Source organism: Phalacrocorax aristotelis, chromosome 15, assembly GCF_949628215.1.
Source record: "Phalacrocorax aristotelis chromosome 15, bGulAri2.1, whole genome shotgun sequence".
Taxonomy (NCBI): Eukaryota; Metazoa; Chordata; class Aves; order Suliformes; family Phalacrocoracidae; genus Phalacrocorax; species Phalacrocorax aristotelis.
The window spans coordinates 7,470,416-7,493,163 of NC_134290.1; the positions used below are offsets into that span (position 1 = coordinate 7,470,416).

A 22,748-nucleotide genomic window follows, 5' to 3' on the forward strand; every position below is an offset into this window, starting at 1 on the left:
AGAATAATCTCCCCATTCCTGGGCGGCAAGAGAGGCCCCGGCTGTTGTTTTGCTCCCAGGGAAGTGTTGCCCTCCCCGCCAGGACCCTGCAGCCCCCTCTGCCTCCTCCTGCCTGCTGGAGCCCACCCAGCCCCTCAGGAGCGACCAACAGGGATGGAGTCTCCCGCCCTGTTACTCAGCGCTCGTGCATTAGGATAGCTGGACTCATCCTATTGCTGCATGCCTGGCAAAACCCACACTTCCCCATCAGGACGGTCCCCAGGGCTGAACAAGCGCAGCAGGACTCACCCCTGTCTCATAAATTGGGTTGTCGAACTCTGTTTCTACCGTGATCTGGCTGTAGGGGTGGGAGTACATGAGGGGCAGGCGGAGGCTGGAGTAGTACCGACACCTGCGGGGGAGACACAAGAGTCGCTGGGCTGCACAGCACAACCCCAGAACAAAGCATGACCAGCTCCATCCTCCCATGTCCGCCCCATCCGGGCTCCCCGCCAGCGCCCCAGGGACCCCAGAAGCAGGAGCTCAGTGCTTGGCTTCCCAGGACCATGCTTAGGGCGTGTGGCCGGTGAGAGCACGGTGGTGCTGAGCCAGCCCTGGCCATGTCCCCACAGGGCTCTGCTGCTGGACCCCCAGCCCAACTGCACACCCCACCTTGTGAGATAGATGTACGCTCCTCCCAGCAGCAAGGAGATGATCAGCACCGGGATGAATATGGCTAAGGCCATATTTCCCCCCTCAAGCGATGTCTCTGCAGCAGCTTCTGCTACTAAAAGGATAAGATCTATTATGTCGGCATTTGCAAGCACCTTGTAATCCCCTCTCTGCCTCTGCTTCTCCCCTCCCTCCTCCCGGGCTCCACACAGGCTCTGGCTGAGGGCCCTGCACAGAGCTCATCCAGCAAATGCATGTCACTTACCTTCCAGAGCATGTTCAAAGCTGTCTTGATTCACTGGAAGAGAAATGGAGAGTTACTGGTACATAACTGGGTTTGACAGAGTGCTGGCAGCTGATGGCTGTGTGGAGAGCCCAGGCCTGGGGTTTCCCTGCCCCATTTGGTCCCAAGCCACGCGGCAAACTTATGTTTTTTAATAAGCCCTCAGTCTCTGTGAGCACATGCAGGGGACTGAGTGGGCTGGGCAAGCGAGGCACTGGCAGGATGGCTCTGCCTGGGGCAGTGGTACCCTCCAGAGCCCCACTGTCCAAGAGACAAGGTCTCCACTTATTCTCATTAAGTAGTAATTAAGAATAATTCATCCCTGCAGCTTAGTGGCAATGGGAGGGTCCTCCTGTGTCCAGAAAGTGCACTAAACCCAGACCTTATTTAGACCAGTGCCTGGAGGGTTTCCTGGGGCTGAGTCCTCCCATCTCAGCGGCTGCCCAGGGAGAACATCCCTGCTGAGCCTGGGCAAACCGCTATGGGAAGCAACAAAGCAACAAAAGCAAGCGAGCGGCCAGCCCCCCCGCCCCCCCATGCCCCACACCACCAGCACAGTGGCCAGAGGGTTTGCTCCCCCTCCCTGGGGGAGCAGAGCTTTCTCAGCACAAATCCGGAGAAGCACCCAGGCCTCAGATGAGTTTAGCTCCCTGCTAGAGAACCACTGGTGGTCTGCAGCCAGACGAAGGTCCCCGGGCTGTCCCGGGGTGGGGACAGAGTCACTGGCTGTCCCCATGCCCCCCCAGCCGCCCCTCACCATTACCTTTGCAGATGGGCAGGGGTCCGCTCCAGTGGGATGGTTGGCCCAGGATGCATTTGATGGTAACCTCCCCCATGAGTTCAAAGCCCTCATAGCACATGAAGGTCAGGGACTCTCCTGGCAAGTAGAGGCGCTTATAAAGTATTTGGTAGCCATTTTCTGGCAGTCCTGGATTATCGCAGGCCAGTGACTCCTCGGCTGAAAGGGAACATATCCCAGGGTGAGCCCCAGGGCTTGGGCTGCCGAGGTAGAGAGGGGGCCTGGGAGGCAGTGGGGAAGCACACAAGATCTCACCCCACCTTGCTTTCAGGTAGCTCAAAGCTCCGCACCAGCCCCCATGGCTGGGGGAACTCTTGGCCACGGGGAAGGGCTTCCCGGGACCGGACCTTCTGTGCGAGAGCTAGAAAAACTGCCTGAACTTACAGACACAGTGTGGGAGCCGTGAGGTCCAGATGGGTGTCCCAGTCTCACGGCTGTAGCAGGTCAGCAGCGAGCTGCCCTCCAGCACGAAGCCAGGGTTGCACGTGTACTGAATGGTGGTCCCCACCAGCAGCACCGGGTCGGAGATGAGGCGAGTCGAGTGCTCCACCTCCCCTGGGTCCGTGCAGTACATAACTGGGGAAAAGAGGCCGTCTGAGCGGGGAGCCCTGGCATGGCAGCTGCTAGCTGTTACAGAGTGGCGTGGGTCACGGGGATGCGATGGGGACAGTAGCGTATTGCTCAGGGCACTTACTCTTTTCACAGAAGGGGGGGTCGCTGCTCCAGCTGAGGTCCCACTGGCAGGTGAGGGTGTCGCTCCCCACGATGTCGTAGCCTGGGTCGCACTGGTAGGTGATCTTTGCCCCTCTCACCAACTCTGTGTGTGACGTGGTCTTCCAGCCATTCTGGATTTCAGGCAGGTCGGAGCAGGAGTCGTTGCGGGACACCTCTGAGGTCAAGAGAGATGCTTGCTGTCACCCACCGAGTGGGACCCTGTGGCACAGCCCTCCTCGGAGCCACTGCACGTGGACACACAGCCTTTTGCAAAGGGCACAGCCACAGCTGGCAGCCCGATCCATGGCTGGCATCCTCTGGGCAGAGGGAAGGGACAGTGGGGCAGCAGTGGGTAATGGGGGCTCTTTGAGGCCTCCCCAGCACTGACCCTAAAAGCAGACAGAGGGCTGCGGTGATGAAAACAGGGCAGTGTCTTTGATGGGGTCAGAACAAAAAGAGTAACTTGGGAACACCAGGCTCAGCTCTGGCTGCAGGCACATGGGAGGAGTGGTGCAGATGCTGTGGTCACAGCATAGCTGGTTTGCTCTGGTGAGGGGTTTCTGCCCTGCTCTCCCCAGCCCCGAGCCTGTGCCCACTGAGCGCTGTGCCCATGGCTGAGCCTGGCCACAGGTGCTGCAGGGCTCTGAGGAGGGGACCTACGTCCCTGCAGGTGATCTGCATTGCAGTTTGCTCGCTGTTTGTCCTAACCAGGACTGTCAGCAGTGGAAAGAAAACATGATTGGAAGAATTCTGCCAGGGGAACACAGGTACGGGGAGAGGTAGGCAGCGAGACCGCAGGCAGCCATGGGGAAGGAATGCCCTTCCCAGTCCTTGTCCCTTCCTTGGGCATCAGCCGCCCTGGTCTGGCAGACGTGGCAGCACCAAAGGACGATGCAAGCAGACATCTCAAGATGTAGTCTAAGCCTCTCCAGAGCAAGGAGCTATGAGCTGGGAACATCCATCTCAGTAGCCCACCTGGGGACTGGCTTCAGTGAGCTCTCCTAGAAGGACACCTTGCTGCAGTGCCTCAGTGCCATCAGCTTCATGCTTGACAGAGTGTGTGTGGGCAGAACCTGCACCCCTATTTCAGAAATTTCTCTCTGTATTCTGCTCCACAGTTGCACTGGGCCAGACCAGGGCTAACAGGGACCAAAAATGCTACTGCCTTCTTCCCAGCCTGGAAGAGGGGAGACATACGGGGACACCCCGGAATGGATTGACCCAGGGACCTGCCGTGGGGCTGGGGGTTTCTGCAGGAGCTCAGTGGGATGTGGAGTGCTGGTGTCACAGCAATTTGCCCCACTTCCAAACCCAGCACGTGGACAACCTGTTCTGGCTGCGTGTTATGGTCCCTACCTGTGCTGCAGTGGCAGGGCAGGGGACACACCCAGCACCCCGCTGTCCCTACCTATATAGTTCATGATGAATCCTTGCCCCTTCCCAAAGATGAGCCCAGCAGGGTCTGAGTGGAACTGGATGGTGAGGTCAGGGCTGGAGGAATAGAGCTTCTGGGGACCACTGCTGCCAACATACTGCCCCAGGATGCGGGCGGTGAGCTCATCCCCATCGTAAATGGTGAGGATGTCGCTGTTGGTGAGGTTCAGGCTGGAAAGGAGAGCTTGGTTAGAGAGCAGCTTGGGCAGGGAGCCCAGGAGGACGTGACAGTGTCAGGCTCAAGGGGTAGCGAGGCAACCGCCTGCCCTGGCTCTGCAGTGCAGCAAACCTGCTTCACAGCCCATCCCCATCACTGTTCCCATCCCAGTCCCTGCCCCATCCCCAGGCAGGCTGGACAAGTGCTGTGGGACTGACCTGTCTCCAGTGGGTCAGCAGTGCTGGTTTTCCAACGGCAACCACATAACTCACTCCAGCTCCATCCTCCCTGGTTAGACCCCTGGGTGGCTCGGGATGGAGCAAGCCTTCAGCCACCGCCCCAAAGGTTGGGGAGGTGCCGGTGGCTCCCTTGGGCCCAAAGCCCCACGACGGGGTGACACCAGCTTCACCAGACCCTGCCGCACAGGGCGTGGAAAAGGCCAGGACCACCGTGGAGGCCCACCTTGCTGCAGTCTTTTGGAGGCGGCGGGACGGACCCCCGAGGCCAGTCTCTCCCACGGGGCTGCTCTCCCCCTCCCACGGGGCTCCTCTCCGCCTCCCACGGGGCTGCTCTCCCCCTCCCACGGGGCTGCTCTCCCCCTCCCACGGGGCTCCTCTCCGCCTCCCACGGGGCTCCTCTCCGCCTCCCACGGGGCTGCTCTCCCTCTCCCACGGGGCTGCTCTCCCCCTCCCACGGGGCTCCTCTCCGCCTCCCACGGGGCTCCTCTCCCTCTCCCACGGGGCTCCTCTCCCCCTCCCACGGGGCTGCTCTCCCTCTCCCACGGGGCTCCTCTCCCCCTCCCACGGGGCTGCTCTCCGCCTCCCACGGGGCTGCTCTCCCGCCGCAGCGCCCCGGGAGCGGCCCCGGCGGGCGGGAGCGGCGCCCCTTCCCCGCGGCCAGCAGAGAGCAGTGGCGGCCCGCCGATGGCTCGGCGAGCCGGAGCGGCTCCGCCGGAGATGTCTGGGGATCCTGCCGGGCAGGCGGCAAACCCTGCCCCAGAGCCAGGGCCGCCACCGGCAGCTGCCTCCACCTACCCCGTTTGCAGCAGGGATGGGGCTGCCCCATGAGCGGGAGGGAACAAGGGGCTCTCTCCTCGCTGCCAAGCAAAGGGCAGGCGATGGATGCTCATCCGTGGGGGAAACATTGCTCCACCGCCCCTGTCCCTGCAGCCAGGGCTGCCAGCCCTGCTGCCAGGCTGTTTCTCTTGCCTTTGCAGCCCCACTGCTGGCTGCCTGCTTGGTGCTGGCAGCGTGGGTGAGCTGATCAGATCAACCCCAAGGATGGGCACAGAGATCGCCTTTCCCTGCTCACTGTCCTGCCTCATCCCCGCCAGCGAGCACAGCCAGCACCCAGTGCTCTGCTGCCGGGCAGCACAGGAGGGGCTGGGGCAGGGACACCATGTCCTCCCCTCCCCATGGGGCAGGGGGAGAGCGCCAGGATGCTCCTGGCCCTGCAGAAGGAGTCTCCATTAGGTTTGAGGCTGAAGTAACTTTCCCAGCCAAGCCTGGGCTCCTGCACACAGGCAGGATCCAGCTGGCTGTGTGTACACAGTGCCTGTGGGCCCACAACGTGCTTGGTCACTGTGGGACCCCTGCCCTGCACGTCAGTCTGTCTATTTCAGCCTTGTTTGGAGACACCTGAGCTGATCCCCAAATGTTTTATTAAGAATGTTCCTGGAAGGCATCGAGCTAATCCCCATGGCAAGCTGACATTTGTAGTAAATCTCTGCTTTCTGTCAAACATGATTTTCTCAGTGACATTTATGTTTGATGACTTCAAATCACTTGGCCTCCAGTTCTCCTCAGCCCAAGAACCCACAAAGCCAGGAAAGGTGCACTGGGAGCTTTGACTTGTGATTTTCACAGAAAGCTTTAAAACCTTTATGACCCTAAGCCCCGACTTGGAACACACCCTCCTCTTGAAAACCCAACATAGCATCGAAGGAGATTCCCTTTGCATTGGCAGCATTATCATGGCAAGGGCTTCCAGCCTGGCACTGAAGCCTGCACCCCTCTGACCCCTGCATGTGCAGCCAGTGCTGCCATGCCTGCCTGTGCCTGGATGGTGCAGCCAGGGCCTTGCTGGGTAGCTCTGCTCTGCTCCCCACAGCTTCCTGAGCCAGGTTGCTGAATGGCACAGGAGTGGGCTGGCAGTCAAAAGGGGAACTGATGCATTTTCTGCAGACATGTTGGTCCCACAAGAGAAAGAAGGCAGGGCACAGAATGGAGGGCTGGGCAGAGCCTCCTCCTGCCCCTTGCCCTCCCTTAGTGCCTGTATCACATTCATTCCAGAGACTAAGCTAAGGTTTACAGCTTTCCCAGCCCTGTATGAACCAGCTCATGACAGCGCTGCATGTCACTCGTAGCTGCACATGGCTGTGTGCTGCTGTGGCATTGCTCCAGAGGAGTTCGGAAGCTGTCTTGGGAGCAATTAACTACTGCAATGGGTGGTGTATCAACGCTTTGAACTCGGGGAGGGGCACTGGTACTGCCCTGGACCTCCCCTTGGGTGCCAAGTACATCACAGGGGATTAGGGAAGCTCTGACGGGGAGAACAGGAACACGGTGCAGGTCCCTGGGGTGCGGGGAGCAGGGATACTGCAGTGAAGTGGACTGCACACTGGCAGGGCAGGCATTCACCAAGGTCCTGGGCTACTCACAGCTGGATGTCCAGGAAGAGCCGCTTCTCCTCGCCAACGTGGACCCTCCAGATGCAGTCCTCCCCCTCTGTGTAGGGCTCTGGCCAGTTGGGGGACAGGATCACCCCGGCCACGGCAGTCAGCTCCCCCCCGCACATGGCTGTGGGAGGAAAAGGCAGGCAGGGCTCAGCCAGGGTCCCAGGGGTGGTCCTGCCCACTGCCCAGCATCACCCTGCGGTGCAGGGACTGACCTCGGCACAGTGGCTCTGTATCATTCCAGTATGGGTCCCGCATGTTGACGCACTCAATGACGGCGGGGCCCTGCTCCAGGGAGTGCCCAGGGTCGCACGTGAACTCCACGGTGGTGCCCAGGTTGTAGGTGGGGTCAGAGGTGGTGAAGTTCCCGTTCTGGATGTAGGGCTCATAGCAGTGGCCCCGCTCGAAGGCTGGAAGAGAAACCCCCCGTTAGCCATGGAGGCACAGAGCTGGTTGGGGGCAGTGCTGCCTTCCCCTGCTCCTCACACCCTCGGCTCTGGGGGTTTGCTAGGTGATCCCTAGGGTCTGCTGCCATCCCCAGCTAGAAACACGTCCTTCCATACCCACCATGCACAAATGGCCTCTTCCATGGTGTATTTTACAGGCAATCATGATTAACAACAGTTTATCTGTCCTGAGCCGTGCAGGCTTAACCAAACCCCACTTCCATTGTGTATCAGCATCAGTAACGCACTCACTGTGTTGCCAGTTGCTGTATTTGCTGAGCAATCTATCCTGGGGTTACTCTGTGTTACTGAGCTTGCTCAGAGGCATGGGGCTCCCGTGGGACTGATCCTGGCAGCAAGATGCACTTAAATGACAACTGGAGCAAATCTGTGTGAGCTGCCTGGGGCTTGCCCAGCGCCCCATCCCCGAAGGAGCCGCTGGCAGCAGGTCAGGAGGAAGGCAGCCTGCTGAGCAAGCGCTGCAGCGAGGGCAGGAGCCAGGACAGCCCCCGTCCCTGTGGCTGGCGTGGGTTTGGTACCCAGCAGTGCCACGCTACGGCGACTGAGGGAAGGGGACAGACTGGGCTTTTCGTGGTGATGGTCGCTGCAGGCTGTGTGATTCCCATGGCATCAATGGCCTTTTCAGCCTGGGTTTGGAGGGACCCCATCCTGGACACGGCACCCACTGCCCCAGGGTTGCCCCGAAGGCACAGGAGACGTGCCGCATGGACACTCAGCTCACCATCAACATTTCTGTTGGTAAATGTGATTTCAATATGTCTCTTCCTATTTCTTTCTAGGCAAATGTATTCCCCAAAGCTACTCCAGCACCAGGCGAGGTTTGGGTTGCCCTGCGTGCCTACAGCAACGCGGGGACAGCGGCACAGTAAAGCACCAGGCCTGTTGGTGCCGGGGGCAGCTGAGACCTTTTCTACAGCCATATCTCTGTTAATTGCCTGAACATCCTGAGGCCAGGGAGCATTGGCTGAGGCTGGCCTGCTGCTCTCAGAGGTACCGAAATGAGGGCACATCACCTTCAAAGCGTATGTTGAAAGCTGTGGCGGCTGCGGGCTCCTCCGCGAGGAAGTCGATCCTGATGGAGGAGCCGTCGCTGATCACCCCTTCGAAGGGCACGCTGTCGGCACGCAGCGAGTCGTAGAGGACAGCGGACTGGTTTGTGTCCCCGCTGTACACCACCATCCTGCAAGGGAGAACACAGCACGTTACATCTGAGCAGTGCCCCTGCATCTCACCCCCGGAGCACCACCCGGCCCCTCCTCCCCCTCCAGTGCTGCTGAATAGGGCATTTTAAAGAAATCGTGCAAACAAAAATTCACCAACCAGATAAGTCTCTTTTACTGTGTCATAAACAGGGGCTTTATTCTTTGATTTTACTACAAGCCATAAACCTGCTTTACTGCCAGTTACCAGACTGAATGTTAATACTGTTTAAACACAAGCATCATCACCACAAGCATGTGCTTTGTGTTATGGATGAGGATAGCATGGGATTTGCAGCTTCTGGCACCGTGGTGATGAGCAGTGCTGGTCATTGAGCATTTGCAGGGAGGAAAGGATGGGTGTGACCCAGCACACTGTATCACCCTGCCGCCAGCAGGATCAGGAGACCAGCACGGTCCCCTGGCATGAAGCTCAAGGCCTCAGGATAGCAGGGGCTGGTGCTCTGCGCCTGCCTCTTGTAGCCCTTTTCGCTCAAAGACCTGTCTTGCTTCCTAAGCGCTTGAATGCCTAAATCAGGAACCTCCTCTTCTGCACCAGGATTTTTCTCTGCCCCGTCCCCACCATCCTCTGGCTGGCAGCCTCCTCCGTGCTGCACCCCAAGCTCGGGTCTGTGTTACCTCCCAGGCTGCCTGCAGCTCAGGCACTGGGAGGGCTGGAGGTGTGAGGTGGGGGAGCTGAGACAGCTAGGAACTTCCAAGCCTTGGAATATTTAGTGCCCGGCAAAGCTCCCTTCAGTCCCACCCTGGGCAGAGCAAAGCTCTCCGCAGTCCCAGGGGTGCAGGGAAACAGGCTCAGTGCAGACCTTCCCACTGGCCAGCAGCTCCTGGGTGCACAAGCAGCTCCTGGAGCCTCACCTGTCCTTCTCGGTCAGCAGGAGCTTCTCGAAGTGCAGGTGCAGCTTCTGGCCCGGGGGGGCCCCGATCACCCACACGCAGTACATGCTGCTCGACTGGTTCCCCGTGTAGCTGGGCGAGAGGACGCGGCCGATGGTGGCGTTGTGGACTGTCCCGCCGCAGGGTGCTGCCGACACAGAGCACAGCCCCGCTGAGATGGGCAAGGAGACAGGGCAAGGCAGAGGGTACACGCAGGCATTTGCACCCACGGCTTCTGCACAGCAAAGGGGATGGACCCCTCCACTGATGCCTGCCCAGCTCTTCTCAGCAGTCTTTAATGCATGAACCTCTTGCCTGGTTTTTATTTGCTTTATGTATACACATATATGCTCAAACATACACATAAAATCTATAATTTCCTTTCCCTTACCTGCCTAATTAGGAGGCAGATTCTACTGTCACTGACGTGAAAACCTGCGGTACCTCGGGCTGCACTGTGCGCAGAGCTGGGCATTGCTTTCATGCTTTCCCAGGACCGCATTCAACTCACGGCACAAAGAAAGCAACTCTAATTCTTTTTCTTTGGGGAATCCCAGTTTTTCTTAGCACTGAGGCTAGCTAACAAGGAGCGTACCTGAGCAGATTGGCTCTGGGCTGCTCCAGTGCGGCCTCGATGCGTTGATGCATGTAAGCACCCTGGGACCCTGCAGCTCATAGCCCAGGTGACAGTGAAAATGAGCAATTCCACCCGAGTGCAAATCCATCACAGTGACGTCTCCGAAGTCAGGTCTCCGTGGAAAGTTGCAGCTCAGCATAAACACTGGAACAAGCACACACATTTCAGAGTTTAGGGCTTGTCTGCTCCAAGCCACCCTGCAGGCTGGGCAGGGAGTGCTGGGGACATGCTGGATGTGCCCCCAGTGCCACAGGCAGACCTCGCTGCCGTGTGCCAGACGCAGAGCACCGACAAACCACCATGCTGCTGCTTCTCCACCTGTTACTGCTTTTGCTCAGACCCAGTTTCTATTTTAAAAAGAATTTGCTTGAACTCATCTATTTTTTATAGCTCTTCAAGGAAAAAATAGACTTGCAGTCTGAGTCTGTGCAGGAAAAGCTGCTGCATGGGGACAGAAACGGGGCAAGGCGGGTGTGAGAAGCACAGCCACCACTAAGGTCCGGGATGCCCGTGCATGTTGAACCCTCTGCCCAGGACATGACATGAGCTGCTGCTCACCCCCACCTCAGACGATGCTCTGAGCACATGCATGTAGTGAAACAGGAGCCTGGCTGATCTGTGAGGGCAGAGCCTGGCATCCTACCATACCCATGAGCCCTGTGGGACTGACGCCCCATCCCACCCCTCCTCATGCAGCCACGTCGGGGAGGCACCCACCCTGGTAGTGAAGCTGGAAGGTCCCCACCACCTCATCTTGGAAGGTGCGGAAGTAGACGGAGATAGTGTTGGTGGGGCTGCGGATCACCTGGCCCTCCACCAGCAGGGTCTGGTTGGCCAGGACCACCAGGGCATCGCCGTCCACCCCACGGATGGAGAGCACCTCCCCGTCCGACAGGTTCACGCTCTTCACCTGGGTGGGAGCAGAGACCCATGAGCTGCGGAGGCAAAGGCGGGGGTCCCAGCAGGGTGCTTGGTGAGCAGTCGTGTCCCAGCCCCAAACACACACAGTGCCCGCCGCCACAGAGCATTACACCACTGCAGCCTTCCCTCTGCACTGCTCTGACACTGGCAGCAAACTGGGGACAGGACCTGCTTATTCAGCTGCGATAGAGCAGCCTGTGCCCCGCATTAGCCCAAGAGACCCCCATGACTGCTGACCCCTTCTCCCTCCCCTGGTCAGCAGGCGTAGACAGCTAAAGCTGCTGGCTTGAGACATGTTTCAAAGCTGTACGCTTCTGTGCAACACAAGTTGACCCATGGCTAGTCCCCTGCAGAAACTGGGGATTTAGGCAGGGGCATAGAAGCAGTGAGGGTTGGACAGGAGGAAGACGGAGAGGCCTCACGAGTTGCTGGTCAGGGGAGTGGTGGGACCCCAACTCCCTCTGCATCAGCCCTGGGAGCAGACCTGCATCTTGGGGCACCATGGCATGGAGCGTGGCCATGGCCACAGCTCACCAGTCTCAGCTGTGGCTGGGCTGTTCAGCACAGGTCTGCGACCAAACCAGGGTACTTTTGTAGGGCTCAGTGCTCACCACCCACCCCCTGCACCAGGCAGCCTCCACGGGATCCCTCATCCACACCGGGGAGTGGATGGGGAGTCACATGGCAAGTGTGTCTAATGAGCAGTCCCAAAAGGCTTTAATTATTATTTGGAGATAGCTGAAAAGTAACCTCACATTTGCATTTCACGTCCATTTAGCTTAATAAATGGGCTCATATCTCAGCAGAAAGATGCTCATCAGATCACTTGTTTCCTTAAGTGTGTGAGGACCAGGGCTCTATATTTAGCACACACCACAGCCTTAGCCCGTAATTGCGAGCGCTCCCGACACTGTTGTGACTAGAAGGATTTGTTGCTGTTGTCTCAACCATGCTCATCTCCCCAACCTGGCACACGAACTGGGGATGTGCCTGGCTCCAGGGGCCACTGGTACTGCAGGGGGGAGCAGCACTGAACCACCTGTGGTGCTTTGCATCCTCTGGCCTTCTGCTGGAAGAAGGGACATTTCCTCAGGAGAAATGACCCCAACCCCATCAGGTAACTCTCTGCCTGCCTCAAAGGTCTCTAAGCCCAGAGCAGTACCTGGAAAAGCCTGGTCCTTACTGTGGGGCTGGGCTGAGCAGCCCCTAGGCTGGGTCAGAGCATGACAGGGTTCACTCCAGCCCACGCTTTTAACCCAGGAGGAGCCTTATTTTGCAGCAGGGTGCTGGGTCACTGCAGAGAGTCTCTGGCCCTCATTGCAGGGAAAGGCCATCCTCAGTCCCCACGGGTGCCACATGGCACGTCGGAAACATGGGGCAAGTGCCTGCCCTGGACCCCACCCTGGCCCAGGTCATTTCTTCTTCCCCAGGTTTTGTCCTGAAAACATGCCTCCCCAGCACAGCGTGCACACCTCGCGCCTGGTGGCATGGTTCAGATTTAATGATTAATAAATGACATGAATTAAATGTTACTTGGGATGAATTATCTGGAGTGCGGGATCCAGGGGTGCTAAGTGGGCTATGTACAACACTCATGGCTTCCCCCCAGATCCCACTGGGGCAGGGTTTTGCTTCCTGAGCCAGGTCTGAATCACTGCAAAGAGGTTTCCAGGGTGTTTCTAACACATTTTGTTCTGAAATCACTCAAGGACAAACCTGCTCCCCAGCTAGCTTCCTCTGGTGACGACTAGCATCAGGCATGCTATCTAGCACCGAATCACTCTGGCAAATTAGAAAGAGATGTTCAGGAGTCCCACCCAAGCAGCTGATGGCAGCCGCGCTGCTCTGCTCTCCCTCCCCAGCTCTGCTGCTGGGAAGGGGTTTCAGATGAGCAGCTCAAGCAGGCAGAGCTCTGCAGAAGAGAGGGAGACGGTGAATGCTGTGGCATCTCCCCGGCCCTTTGCAGGGTGCCATGGGGTGGGGGCACCGCTTGGCTCCTCCAGCAGCCTTCCCCTCCTGTAAACCCAGGATCAGAGGAGCCCGGAGCAGGGATGCCATTGCGAAGGACCCACAGATCCCTGTGCCAGTGCCAGGTAGGCAGACATCCTCAGAAGACCCTGTCCGCTCGCGAGTAACCGGTGGGTACAGATGAATGCAGTGGCCTTGTGCCAGGGACAGTCAGCCGCTGCGAGAGGGACCATATGTGCAAGTTCCTGCCAGGGGCTGGGGAGGACAAGTTCTTACTTTAATCGAAGACTGCACCAATGTCAGCTCCTAAAGAGTCTGTTGGGAAGACAGGAGGGATCCTTGATTCAGACTGCCAGCCTTGCTCACCCACTAGAAAATCTCTTTAGGGAAATTCTATTTCCTGCCAAGAAGATTCAAGAATTTTAAAAATAAATATAATTTAACTAAGCATTTGGAGAACTGGCTGCTCCACAGCTCTCAGGGCTGTGATGGCACGACTCAGCTGGCGCGGGGGCAGGCAGGCTGGGGCACAGCTCTCTCTGGGATGCTGCGAAGGGCGTGGGGGGCTGCCAGCAGCGAGCAGAGCAGGGACCCTGAGCTCTCACATGGCACTGGGCAACCCCCAGCACCAGGCAGGTTTGCTGGCAGCCCTTCCTGACACCACACCTGATGTTGAGGCTTTGTGCCTCCTCCTCACTGAAGGGAGATATCCCCCACAGCAAATGACAGTCTGGCACTAAAGGTGCAAGGGAAGGAAACAGGATCCTCGTGGCCTCCTGAACTGCTCCAAGTGCCCAGAGGAGCAGCCCCAGGGCTCTGCGCTCACAGTCTCTGTTTTGGGGCAAGGCTGCAATGCCACAGTCATTCCTGCCACCACTGGGATCTCCCATGGTCCCCACATTGAGAGGAGTGTCCCCCATGCAGGGGTCAGCACTTTCCTGTCCCAGGGGCTTCTCTTTTCCCCTGCAGATGCCTTTAACAAGATTCACAGAAGTAAATCTCTTCACCTTCAGGTGCTCTGCCATACCTGTGCTTCATGCTGAATCCTGGGGGAGACCTTCTCCCACATAGGACACGCTTCCTCATGTCCAGCCTCCAGCAGGACCTGCTGAGACCGTGCACCACTCATGACAGGGGGAGTACACCAGCCCAAGCTCCACACAGAGCTCATCCACCTCAGCTCCCCAGGCCACCCCACCACAGAGCAATGCAGTGCCTTAACAGCTCCACTCCCCAGCCCAGCCTGACTTCTCCCAAACCAGCATCCCTGAGCAGGTCTGGGCTCCAGAGCTCAGCCCTGGCAAACCCATGTGAAAAAAGGAATTCCCTGTGAGTCATTTCTGCATCACACCATCCTGGCAGGAGAGCTCAGCCCCATTCCTCCTTACCCAGTAAGATCACTCCTGCCCATCTCCATTACAGGAGCTGTGAATTAAATCCAAATCACTTAAATGTTAACCAATTATCCACATCATGGTGAGGCAGCTGAGGAAGTTGCGCTGTGTTACTCTAGCACCTGCCCAATGTAATTAGCCTCGGAGCCACTGAAGCTCACATCACTTCTACATGTGAAATAATTAAAAAGCAATGGAAGAGAGTCCATCAGCACCAGACGAAACAAGAGGGAGCAGCGGGGAGGTAAGGGCTGTCTTGCCTGGCTCTGGTGCGGGCATTGCTCCCAGCCAGGCTGTCACACTGGGGATGAGCAGTGGCACCTGCTGTCCATCAGCTGCCTCAGCTCACATGTCCCTTACTCTGCTTCCCAACCTGAGAGCTGCTGCCACCCCTGTGGTCACCAGTCCTCCTCCTGCCACCTCCAGTCCCAGCCCTTCTGGTAGGAAATAATACAGAATTAGGACTGCCACCTTCCAGCATGCCTGTGCTAATTAATTCCCAAAGTGCAAGCTGCAAAGAGGCACAGCATAGGGCCATTGGTATTGGTTTACAAGTAGGGAAACTGAGGCACGGTGCCTGGGTGTACCCCAGGGCCCTGCGCTCTCCCTGTGCATTGCCGTGGGTCCTGGCACCTGGGGAGAGAGGCAAGGGATAACCCAAACCCCATGATTACTGCCCTCTCTGCCATGCTGTGCTCATTTCCCCAGCTGAGATGCTGCTGGGGGCTGTGATATCAGCCAGCTGCACCCTCCTGTGCCAGCAACAGCTTGTGCAGGGACTCCTCCAGGTTCAGCTCCCTTGGGTGCTGGCATTTTATCTGTCTATCCTGCAGGCTTGTTGGGAGCAGCCAGGGCATGGGTCTTTATGGCAAAGCCTGTTTGTGAGGTGGGGACACATTGCCACCGTCGGACCAGAGCTTCCTGCACCAGCCCCACTGTCAGAGATGATGTACAGGGTGGACTGGTCATTTTAAAATCAGCTTTTCATGCAAACACAGACGATGTTTCTGCACCGCGCTGTCTGTCTCTTCCATGGGCTTCATCAGCATGTATCGTGTATGACATCCCCTGTGCGAACTAAAGAGAAGGGATAAATCTATTGTCTTGCTTGCCATGAGTGCTATTTCTAGCTTCCTTGGGACATAAATCATTACATTGCTGCTGGCTAATGGTTAAAAAGCCTTCTGCAGAGCTCGCTGCCTGCAACAGCAGGTCAGGCACTCACTAATGCTGCCATGCTGGAGGACATCAGTCCTCACCCACTGGCACCTGTGGAGGGGCCCTGCAGCGGCTGGGGTGGCAGGGCTGGGACTGGCAGCCCCCTTCACAGAATCACAGAATGGTGGGGGCTGGAAGGGCCCTCTGGAGATCACCCCGTCCCACCCCTGCTTGAGCAGGTACCCCCAGAGCAGGGGCACAGGGCCGCGTCCAGGCAGGGGGTGAATGTCTCCAGGGAAGGGACCCCACAGCCTCCCTGGGCAGCCTGTGCCCCTGCTCTGGCACCTGCACAGGGAAGGGGTTTTTATCTCCTATTCAGGTGGAACTTCCCGTGTTCCAACTTGTGCCTGTTGCCCCTTGACCTGTCGTTGGGCACCGCTGAAAAGAGTCCAGCCCCATCCTCTTTACACCTGCCCTTCAGATATTTATAAGTATTGATAAGATCCCCCCTCAGCCTTCTCCTCTCCAGGCTGAACAAACCCGGGTCTCTCAGCCTTTCCTCATAAGGGAGATGCTCCAGCCCCTGATCACCTTGGCAGCTCTCTGCTGGACTTGCTCCAGCAGTTCCCTGTCCTTCTTCATCTGGGGGGGCACAAGGGATGCAGCACTCCGGATGGGGCCTCACTAGGGCAGAGCAGAGGGGGAGGGTAACCTTTCTCAACCTGCTGGCCACACTCCTTTTAATGCACCCCAGGACACCGATGGCCTTCTTGGCCACAAGGACACGGTGCTGGCTCAGGGTCACCGCTAGTTACAGGCCTCCAGCCAGACTCTGCCCTGTTGATCAGGACCCTCTGACCTCTGTTGTTGAGCCAGTTCTCTATCCACCTCACTGTCCTTTCATCTACCCACGCTTCCTCAGCTTGCCTGTGAGGATGCTATGGGAGACAGTGTTGAACGCCTTACTGAAGTTGAGATAAACAACATCCACTTCTCTTCCTTCATCGACCCAGCCAGTCACGCCATCACAGAAGGCTATCAGGTTGGTCAGGCATGATCTCCCCTTGGTGCATCCACGTTGACTACTTCTGATAACCTTCTTTTCCTCTGCATGCCTGGCGATGACCTCCAGGATGAACTGCTCCATCACCTTTCCAGGGATGGAGGAGAGGCTGACTGGCCTAGAGTTTCCCAGATCCTACTTCTTGCCCTTTTTGAAGACTGGAGTGACATTTGCTTTCTTCCAGTTCTCGGGCACTTCTCCTGTCCTCCATGACCTTTCAAAGATGAGGGAGAGTGGCTTGGCAATAACATCTGCCAGCTCCCTCAGCACTCGTGGGCGCATCCCATCAGGGCCCATGGATTTGTGAGGATCCAGTTTGCCTACGTGATCTCTGACCCAAACCTCCTCAACCAAGGGGAATCCTCCTTTCTCCAGATTTTCTCTCCCTCCTCTGGGGGCTGGGATGCCTGAGCGCCAACCTTAGCAGTGAAGACTGAAGCAAAGAAGGCATTCAGTAACTCCGCCTTCTCTGCATCCTGCATCGCCAGGGCCCCTTCCTTGTTCAGCTGTGGGCCCACTGTAGCCCCAGTCTTCCTTTTACTGCTGATGTATTTAAAGCAGCCCATCTTGTTATCTTTGACATCCCTTGCCAGCTTTAGTTCCAAGTGGGCCTTGGCCTTCCTTGTTGATCTCTGCATACCCTGACATTATTAATATATTCCTTCCAAGTGGCCAGTCCCTTTTTCCACATCCTGTGAACCTCCCTCTTCCATTTGAGTTTGTCTAGAAGCTCTTTGGTCATCCATGCAGGTCTCCTGGCTCCTTTGCTTGACTGATTCCTCACAGAGATGCAAAGATCTTGAGCTCAGAGGAAGCGGTCCTTGAATACTTACCAGCTCTCTTGGACCCCCCTGCCTTCTAGAGCCCTAGCCCATGGGATTCCTCCTAGCAGGTCTTTGAAGAAGCCAAAGTTGGCTCTCTTGAAGTCCAAGGTTGTAATCCTACTTGTCGCCCTCCTTCTACCATGCAGGATCCTGAACTCCACCATCTCATGGTCACTGCAGCTAAGGCTACCCCCAACTCTCACATCCTCAACCAGCCCTTACTTGTTCATTAGTATAAGGTTGAGCAGCACATATTGCCTTGTTGGCTCCTCCACCAACTGTACCAAAAAGTTATCCTCGATGCTCTGCAGAACATCCTGGATTGCGCACACCTCTCTGTGTTGCTTTTCCAGCAAATATCAGGGTGGTTGAAGTCCCCCACAAGAACCAGGGCCTGCGATTGTGAGGCTACTTCAGCTGTCCGTAGAAGGCTTCACCAACTACCTCTTCCTGATCAGGTGGCCTGTAGTAAACTCCCACAACAGTGTCACCCATATTTGCCTGTCCCTTAATTTTTACCCACAAGCTCTCAACTTGTTCTCCTTCCACTCCAAGGCAGAGCTCGATGCATTCCAGTTGCTCCCCCATATAAAGAGCAACCCCCCCCCCCCCATCTTGCTGGTCTGTCTCTCCTAAAAAGCCTGTAGCCATCCATGACAGCATTCCAGTCATGCGAGCTATCCCACCATGTCTCTGTGACTGCAATCAGATCATGGCCCTGCGACTGCACACAGACCTCGAGTCCCTCCTGTTCATTCCCCACGCTGCGTGCATTGGTGTACAGGCATTTCAGAAAGGTGCTTGAGCACACAGGTTTCCCTGAAGGGGAGCACAAGGATCCACTACAGCCATGCACACCCTTGAGGAGGTTGGTCTTCCGATTGTCATCTCATGAGGCAGCTAAAGCACTTTTGTCACTGCTCTGGCTGGCTTGGCTTATTCCCCTGTTGGATGTGATGGCATTAGCATTGCCACTTTGGTCCCACCCCCCGAGTCCCTCAGTTTAAAGCCTGCATCATCAAGTTGGCCAGCCTGCTGCCAAAGATTCCCTTGCCCCTTCTAGACAGGTGGCGTTCCCTCCTCCCTGACCTCTGCTGAGCTGCTGCCCACCCTGGGACAGGGCACAGGCAACCTTTTTGCTGCACTCAGCTGCAGGCAGCAGCTCTGGGGTACTTGGCACCGCTGCCTGCAGCCGCAGAGCCCGTCCTCCTCCAGCTCCCACCAGTGCCCATCCAGCTGGGGCAGCTCAGCCCTGCCCGGCTGCCCGCAGGCATCCTGGGCACTGCAGGGGCCGTTGCTGGATGGGCTAGACAGTGCATGCTCAGCTAGTGAGGACCCACGTTGTGATTTAATTTGTCTGAAAAGCTCAGCAGCATCAGCAAAGCAAAATGCAAAGCTCGCGGGTGGAGAGGCTAATTTTATGCTCCATTAAAATCTCAGTTTACAATGCAGTGAGGTCAGGAGTGGTGTCACCTGATGGATTATGGATGGAGGCAAATTTACAATGGAGCAGCTTGTCTTTAGCACCCTGTGGATTTGGGGGGACAGAGTTACTGCCATGGAAAAGCGTCTGAGATGTGCACACATCCCAGTGCATGCCCCTGAGCCACTGCCACTGCTCCCCGGCTCTGCTGGCTCCCAGGGCAACCTCCCCACCGGGGCTCGCTTCCACAGCTGTGCCGTGGAGGTCAGCCCCTCGTGCCTGCCAGAGGGATGATAGGAACTAGCTCACTGGAACTACTACTCTCTTTAATGCACATGCTTAATTACACAAATTAAAAGTTAATGGATTTTAATTGGACGCAAATGGTGACGTGGGGAGAGCGCAAGAACAAGAAAGGATTGCACACCAGAGCATGGAGACCGTGGACTGATGGTGTTTGAAATGTGTCAAGGCCTCTGCCCTGCTCCCAGCCTTGCCGGGCTGTGGGACACAGCGTTTCAGAGAGAGCTGACCATGCATTCTTGCCTGGGCCAGACCCCCTGCTCTGATGGGTTTGCACAGCGCTGGCACGGCAGCAGCCCTGGCACGTGGTGTGCTGCACCCGCACCGGCCGTGCCCGCTGCTCCACGCTCCCGTGTGTGCCAGCTCACAGCATTTACAGACGCCTTCCTGCAGAAACTCAGCCCTGGCTTTCTGCTGCGGCATGCATGTTTGCAGTTGTTGGGGTTTGCTGCAAAATGCCTGCTCGTCCATGTGGTTTTTACCATGCAGTTATTACCAGGGACGTGGCCCTGCTTCTGCGTGGGAACTGTTTGTCAAAACCCTCCAAAGCAAGCACTAGCTGGAGAGGGGACTTTTGCTGCCCACCCAGATGCCTCGGGGCTGCCCGCACACCTCTCAGCAGGCAGGGCAGCAGGGGCAGAGGGCTGGTGGCCGCACTGGAGACAGCGCTGCTGCTTCACCCCTTCCCGCAAAGGCTGAGTGCCTTTTTTGCAAATTGCCTGCCAGTGTCTTGTGGTTAAATTAATTGCATGGCATTTTAACGCTTTGATCATCACTGACGTTCAGGATGTACCAGTTCCCTCATACAGTTCATTTATTACACTGCCTAAGAAAAATCTGTTTTTTTCCTGGTAAGGGATTTTCTTAGCAAGCGCAGGTGCTCAGGGCAGCTGTGCCCAAGGCCATGGGTTCTTTGCATCCTTTGCTGCCGCAGCGTAGGGGGCTGGGCCATGGTGGTCCCCCTACCAACGCGCTGCTCACCTGCAGCTCGACGCCATAGCCTGTGTAGACGGTGACATTGTAGGTGCACTCCAGGTAGCTGTGCAGGGGCAGCGGGGGGTAGTCCGTGGAGTCGATGTAGCCCTCTGGTTCGTGGAAGCTCATGCTGCAGAGGACTGGGGGGAATTCGTGTCAGCGATTGCCCTGGGGGAACAGCTCACCCGGCAGCTCCCTCCCATGCCCAGGTGCTCCTGCTGCCCTAAAACCCAGCACCCAGGTCCCTCCTCCAGCGGCCGACCCCGCTGAAGTGCAGCAGGTTTTAGGCAGCCCCACAAACCCAGGCGGTGCTGCTGCCACGGCACACCCGGCTGCTCCCCGTCAGCTGCCGTAACCCCATTCCCATGCTCCCCGACCCCGTGCGGGCAGCGCGGCTTACCTGGGGTGGGCTCCGTGGTTATGACGGTGGTGGTGATGATGGTGGACGTGGTGGTTTCTTGGCTCTCTTCCAACGCAGAGCCGTGCATCTCGCTCTCTGCACTGTTCGTCTGGTTAATGGTGGCGCTGGCGGGAGCTGCGGTCGGAGCCTCACTGGCATCGCCCACGCTGCCAGGGAAGGGCTGGGGGACCACCGGCGGCAGGGTGGATGGGGAGATCTGCAGTGCAGGGTGGCTGGTGGTGGCCTGCCCTGCCCAGGGCAGCTCGGGGGTGCTCTGCTCTGCGTCCCCCACCCCAGCCGCTGCCTCCGCTGGCAGACGTGGCTCTTGGGAGGCAGTGTGGAGGCCGGAGCCCAGTGGGCTGACTGAGGAGGCAGCCCTGGGGGGGCCTGGCAGGGTGGGCTTGGGCCTCAGGTGCTTCCTTGCTGTATTTACTTGCTTTAGACTAGGTGGCTTTTTCTTAACCGGGAAAGTTTGTTTTGCATCAGTGTCAGGGGCAGCAGTGGGTGTTGGCAGGACATGGCTCCGCACCAGCAGCGTCGTCTCTTCCACCGACAGATCAGCGCTGTCCTCTGCAGCCGGCAGCAGGTTGAGGGCAGTAGCATGCCCAAGATCCCTGGCTCCAGCAACCATCTTGTCCACCAGCTCATCCGCAGCAAGAGGGTCTGGGCTGGCGGGGACCAGCACTGCCCCTGATCCGCTGTCTGCAAAAAAAAAATGGGGAAAAGTGAGACTTGAGCGATTCTGGGCATGAAATTATAGCTGTGGCAATGGCACGCAATCAGCCCCCCAGGGAGCTGCAGCTGATTGAACGCCTGCCGCTCTCCTGAACGGGCTCATTATAGTAAAGCAATAATAAGCCTGCATCAACTCCCTGAAAGTTGGGTTTCTGCTGAAACTCGGTGGCCTTATCTTGCTGTTTCAGAGCTGCTATTTGGTTTCTTTATCTAGAGGTCACTTGTTCAGGGAGGTTCGCTCTCTCCTGCCGAGTTTGTTGCTCTGGCTCGGTCTCTGTGAAAAGCCTCTATTTTTGCAATTGTCATCAGCAAATATGGCTATTTCAAAGCGCCTGATTAGGCCACGGCTCTTTCCCATTGTCTTCCTCACGCTGCTGCCTGGCGGGGAACAGACGCCGATTAACTGACTTCCTCTGGCCTCCCATGGCAAAACACCACCCGCTTCTGCAAAGTCTCTCCTTAGGCAGCCACTAACCTTTTGTGTTGGGCAAAGCAATGTGCGGGAAAGAAAGAGTAATCAAAGCCGCACCGCCACCGCTTCAGCCAGGGAGTTTAATTGCATGAAATACAGATTTATTCACCACCAATAGGTCTGATTGGGCTGAGGTCCACGGCGTAAAATAAGGCGTAAGCAGCGCCATGGCTCTGCGAAACACTGCAGAAAGCTTGGAGAGGCAGAAAGTCAACATTTTCCATGGAAACAGCAGTTGCCAGGGAAGGCACTTAATACATGGTACTTAAAGACCGTAATTCCAGCCCCCTCAGCTCCCCTGAGAGGGTTTGGAGCCTGAGTCCCCAAAATGTGCGGTCCCTGCCCTCAGCGCGGGCAGGCGCCTGGCCAGGCATGGGGGGTCTGTGAGCCCCTAGTCCCACTGCCAGCCTGGGGCTGCCCAGGCACATGCTCCCCTCCATGACTGTGAACGAAGGCACCAAGCTGCTCCAAAAAGCAGTTCTAGCTGCTGTGACATGGCTGCGGGAGCAGCCGGGACATGTGCTCGCCACGGTGCCGGGTGTCTGTGGGACAGGGGACCGGGGTGGCAGCCAGGGGTTTCTTTCCCAAGCAGACTCCAGCAAAGCACGATAAACCTCTGGCTCACCCTGGGCACTTCATTACAATTAGTGTTACAGATACTTTAAACAAAAGCACAATGCTTATATTAAATTCAAACTTCATTTTTTGTGTTTCAGATTCTACTAATTAAGGTAGGACTGGAATGAAAAGGAAGAAAGGAGCTTTTGGATGTGAAACCCGAAACACAGGGACGCTGCACGGTGTGTGCCATAGGGGAATATAGTTCCCGTGGAGTCCAACCACTGTTTACATCACCCTGTGGTTTTAATGCCTTTAAACTTCTGCTTCTGACGCCTTAGCATTAGTTTTGCTGCCGCACAGCCGGTGAGTGCCGTGCTGGGCGCAGGCGGTGCAGCCCGGCGCAGCACTGCTCCGGCACAGCAGCGGGGCAGTTCCGCTGGTTTACACCGGCACTGCTGGGTCAGCGCGGTGCTGGCACGGCATGTGGTGACGCTGCAGAGCACAGCTGCTTGTTATGCTGCTCATGATCCCCGGCCGTGCTGCGGCTCCCCCGGCGTGTTTGTGCCACCCAGCTGTTTGCCTCTCATTACGCATTTAAGTTCTGATCCTGGAAACACTCAGGTACCTGCTCTGCTTTCTGCA

At 57.2% G+C, this 22,748-nt stretch overlaps 1 protein-coding gene across 2 annotated transcripts in view; it reads right to left on the reverse strand.

Annotated features, from left to right (window-relative positions):
* SEZ6L (seizure related 6 homolog like) overlaps positions 1-22,748 on the reverse strand; it is a 52,628-nt gene that overhangs the window by 1,864 nt on the left and 28,016 nt on the right. The window contains exons 2-16 of one of the 2 annotated variants that reach the window (XM_075110327.1): positions 20,339-21,040; positions 19,945-20,078; positions 10,627-10,819; positions 9,868-10,053; positions 9,255-9,420; positions 8,193-8,359; positions 6,928-7,122; positions 6,698-6,836; positions 3,856-4,052; positions 2,428-2,622; positions 2,118-2,309; positions 1,698-1,892; positions 917-949; positions 652-763; positions 289-391 (exon numbers count right to left, since the gene is read on the reverse strand). In XM_075110327.1, the coding sequence (XP_074966428.1) occupies positions 289-391; positions 652-763; positions 917-949; positions 1,698-1,892; positions 2,118-2,309; positions 2,428-2,622; positions 3,856-4,052; positions 6,698-6,836; positions 6,928-7,122; positions 8,193-8,359; positions 9,255-9,420; positions 9,868-10,053; positions 10,627-10,819; positions 19,945-20,078; positions 20,339-21,040 (2,909 nt within the window). Of the gene's footprint in view, positions 1-288; positions 392-651; positions 767-916; positions 950-1,697; positions 1,893-2,117; positions 2,310-2,427; positions 2,623-3,855; positions 4,053-6,697; positions 6,837-6,927; positions 7,123-8,192; positions 8,360-9,254; positions 9,421-9,867; positions 10,054-10,626; positions 10,820-19,944; positions 20,079-20,338; positions 21,041-22,748 lie in introns of both variants that reach the window. The other variant, XM_075110326.1, reaches the window with a different exon arrangement.